Below are 4,294 nucleotides of genomic sequence, written 5' to 3'. Positions count from 1 at the left end.
GTAGTCCTCTCATCTAGTGTGAGTTGTGGTGATGTCATAACAGTTGTTTATAACCAGGGCAAAAAATGCGGTCCTAGTTATGAACAACTGTTACGTGGGTTTTTTGTTTTTTAACTTAATGCAGTATGCTATCTGTTGTTTTTATTTTTTAATAATATAGATAATTCATTTTTAACAGATTAAAAGTATAAAACAGTCAGTTTTCACAAATCTGTATGGCTTTATCAATTGTTCCTGTAAAAAAACTTCCGCCGGATATTAGACTATCAAGCTGTTTAAAAACATGCCTTAACCCATTAAGTAAATATTAAATTTGTTTGTGTGGAGAAGATAATTATTAATTGAGGCGGACCTACTAACACTTTCTCCGAGTTCTGTATTACTCGTTCTATAAAACCTGTGTCTACATTGGTGCTACCATAACTTAAACTAGTATACTAGTTGTAGGTTGTGATAGTAATAAATATCTATCACAAGTTTCACCAAAATCTAGTAAAATGAAAGACATTGCAGATTGCATATTGTCAAATATATATATTAAATATATATATTTAACAATATGCAAAGATATTTATTTCCAACACATCTACTCTTCTTTCTTAGTACTCACATAAAATCTATCTGTATTTTTTTCTCCCTGGGTAATGTATGAGCATTTCTACAATCAAAATACGGCGAAGTAATATTATCAGTACATTTATTATTTTTTTGAAACAGTTTTCTTATCTTTATCAACCCTCTTACTTCTGTTTGCATTAGTCACAATACCAAATTTCATCAATACAGCTTTGGTAAGAGAGACACAATTTGAAACGCCCTACCTGTCAGCCTCAATTATATAGGTTTGCTAAGGATACCCACATCTGACTGTCCTAGTTTATTCTAATGATTGTTCAAAATATTAATGAAACAAGCAATTTAATTCATCATTTATTCTAGTTTTTTTCAAAAACAACACATTTATTTTACTAGAATACTTATATTAAGTCGCTATGCTCGTAAGCCCTCATTATTTTTCAACTGTCAATAAAATACGAGTTGCAATTTGGGACCCCATGATCAATGAAGTATTCAAATAAAACTCTTTTGAAGATGCCTATAAGAGTCTAAAACAAGCAATCTTTAAATCCTGAATCAATTTCCGAACGATTTTTTTAAATAAACATTTACGTTTTTTTTACATTTACCTATTTACACTTTACAAGTAACTCAACAATATGTTTTTAATCCACCTCTATATAAGTTATTTACATCCATACCACATATAACGCAATAATATTTTTATTTATATATTTAGTTAAGAATATAGTATTTATTTAGTTTATATATTTAGTTAAAAATCTAGTTTTGTCGACCACCAGTGACATGTATGACGTAACATAAGCTTGCTATTAAAATAACGCTGTTAGTAATAATAATAAAGTTTTTAAAATCAGCAAGTAATTATTTTTCAATATAGGAATTTAAGCTCATATTAATATAAAAATTGTGTTAGATAATCCCTTACAAAACCAATTGATTTTCATTTAAAAATTTACAAAAAAAACATAACGTGACTGTTATATTTAACAAATTATAATATTTAACAAATTTGCAAAAGTTACTTCAAAATGCCAAGTAAGTAATTAAATATTAAAAAAGTATATTTTTTACACAAAATAACCAAGAATAAATTATTTTATATTTTTATTTATTTATTTACAAAACATGCATTTTTTATTTAAATACAGTATGTAAAATTATACAATTACAACTCCGTGTTGTTTGCCGCCCTCTGCGACGAACAGCTTTGCAGCCCCACTAAAACCGATGTAGCACACATTCATACACTTTTTATTTGTACTTACATAAAATTGTGTAATAAAGTAATCATAAGGGATTTATATAGTTATCATAAGTATTATCATGAGTATTGTTTATATATATAAAATAGGTTGAAAAAAACAACAATTGAAAATTAATTTGGATGCTTTTTTGTATATCAAAATAAATCACAACGGGTTTTTTAAACTTTTGATATTTTTAAAGCTTGAATCCCAATAAAGTATTAAATATAACATTTAAGTTATAGTTTTTATAAGATTACATTAATTGTTTCACTGTTCTTAACAAGCTGCTGATTTTTTTTAACTTTAAAATCTTTGTCAATTTAACCTTAAGATAACGCTCATATTTGAATTCTTATTTTTTTCTCTCCATATTACAAGGGCAACACTTTCCTTTTTCCATTAAACCGGCTACAATCTTACCACAGTGTGGTATATTCAGGTTTTAAAAAACACGTTAAAGACCAGATAAAAAATAAAAAGTAAAACTCAGCATAGCTGATTTCACTTAACCTTCTGGGGCACTTTTTCACATTAACATTTTTGGGATACAGAGACTAAATTACATTTGCGGCAATTTTCGGTTTCTCCGCAAACGCACGTTTTCAATTTTTTTCAATTGGCCATTGTTTAAATTGTTGAAATCATTTAGTATGATAGTATGGATTCATATCAATTGTTGATTGTTTGTTTATAGTTGTTATTTTTCTGATCACATTCAAAGTTTTCCTCTTATACCAAGTTTCAGGATCTGCATGACGTAAAAAATTGACAATTTGATTGACTGTTGGGATTTGTGCATAGAAAAAGTATTGCTCTGATGTTTTTTTTAAATAGTATGTTTTTTGTGTAACATAAAATTTGGTTCTTTTAGCATATTTTAAGTTTGACATACAGCCGTTTCAAGTAGTTAGGGATTTTTTTAGTTTGATTAACTTGTTTTTGATTTAGACATTTAAAGGAAATATTTAAGAAGTTAATTTTTTAACGAAAGATTTAAATAATGAAGTTTTTGGAATTCATTCTTCGCACATATTTAAAAATTACTGTCTAGTATATGAATGTTCACAGCTTGGTAGTGGTAAAAAAACTGTATTATTATTATTAGTATTACATAAGTCATTGGTATTACATAACTCATTGTTCTATTTTTAAACCTTCATGAACATTACTTTCTTGTTTTTTTCATTTAAAAAGTTTGTAATTCGAACAGTCTATGATTGCACAGTAACCTCTTTGCATCGTATTGAATTTAAAAGCAGAGATAAATACCAAGCTTTTACATATATTTAAAAAGCTTTTTATCGAATATTTAGATTTATACCTCTACAATTAATTATAGTTCATTCCCCGCCGTCCAAAATGGTAGAACTTTATATGGAAAGGTTTCTACCGTGACGATTAATAGTCCTAAATCAATCAAAACTAAAAAATTGAAGTTTTTTAAATATATTGTTATTTTTTCCTGGTAAACAAGCTTAAAAAAACATTTTATGCTTTAAAAAGTAATTATAATTTTTACACAAGTATTATTTTTTTATAATTATTTCAAAACGTTTACTTCTTAATGCATTAAACATTTATAAAACTAACAACTATCGAAATTTTTTGCTCATGCTAAAATATTAACTTGGACTTGTTCAAAGATTATATTTTAGTTATATTAAAGAGATTTTTAAATGCAATAGAAATAGATATGACACTCAAGGAATAGGAAGTTTTCATACACCTCTCAAACTCGTTGTAAATTTAAACAATTTTACGAACATTTACTTTATATTGAGTTAATTTTATGGGTTTTTTTTAGTTTTTGTCTTATATTAGGACAAAAACTAAAAAGACATGTCTTATACTAAGACAAAAACTAAAAAACCATAAAATTAACTTCAAAATAAAGTAAATGTTAGATTTTATTTATGTACATGTCTGTCAATATATTAAGTATAACAAGCCATGTATGGCCGACGCCACCAGGGAAGGGGAGGGTGCCTAAGGGCACGGTTCCTCCTCCCCCCTACATTTTTTCTTTAGGGCTTTTTTTTATTTTTTTTATTTAGAAATTGACGATTGTGACCTCCTCCTCCACCCCTCCACCCCTCCCCCCTTTCTACACACACACACTTTGAAACCCGTGTCGATGGCCCTTCCTTGTAAAAATATCTTGAGATGTACCAAACACAGTTTTTAAACGTTTTTGATTATTTAATCGCTTATTTTATGTGACTCTAACACTACCATGAGGCTTTGCTTTGCTGGAATTTTTTAATTAAAAAAGTACCCAAAAATACCACAACTAAAAGCAGTTTCTCGATGACGAGACCTTATAGTCTCCTGCGTTCTTTTAACAGCGATACTTTTTTATCTTTATTATTTGTGTTAAATTTATTATTTGTACTGAATAGTTCTCTTTATATTTATATTACGATATTTTAATTTAAACGTTGTAAATGCATTGGTTTAAATATACG

The 4,294-nt window shown here is 27.5% G+C and overlaps 1 protein-coding gene across 1 annotated transcript in view; it reads left to right on the top strand.

The window, feature by feature from the left end:
• Window positions 1-1,507: 1,507 nt before the first annotated feature.
• The window catches only part of LOC100197119 (synaptotagmin-2), a 13,733-nt gene continuing 10,946 nt past the window's right edge, over window positions 1,508-4,294 (top strand). Inside the window, exon 1 of the mRNA XM_065810254.1 lies at window positions 1,508-1,617. Coding sequence (XP_065666326.1) covers window positions 1,611-1,617 — 7 coding nt within the window. The 5' untranslated portion in view covers window positions 1,508-1,610. The remainder of the gene's footprint in view (window positions 1,618-4,294) is intronic.

The sequence above is a fragment of the Hydra vulgaris genome, chromosome 11, assembly GCF_038396675.1.
Source record: "Hydra vulgaris chromosome 11, alternate assembly HydraT2T_AEP".
Taxonomy (NCBI): Eukaryota; Metazoa; Cnidaria; class Hydrozoa; order Anthoathecata; family Hydridae; genus Hydra; species Hydra vulgaris.
This window is presented reverse-complemented; position numbering and strand designations above follow the sequence as displayed.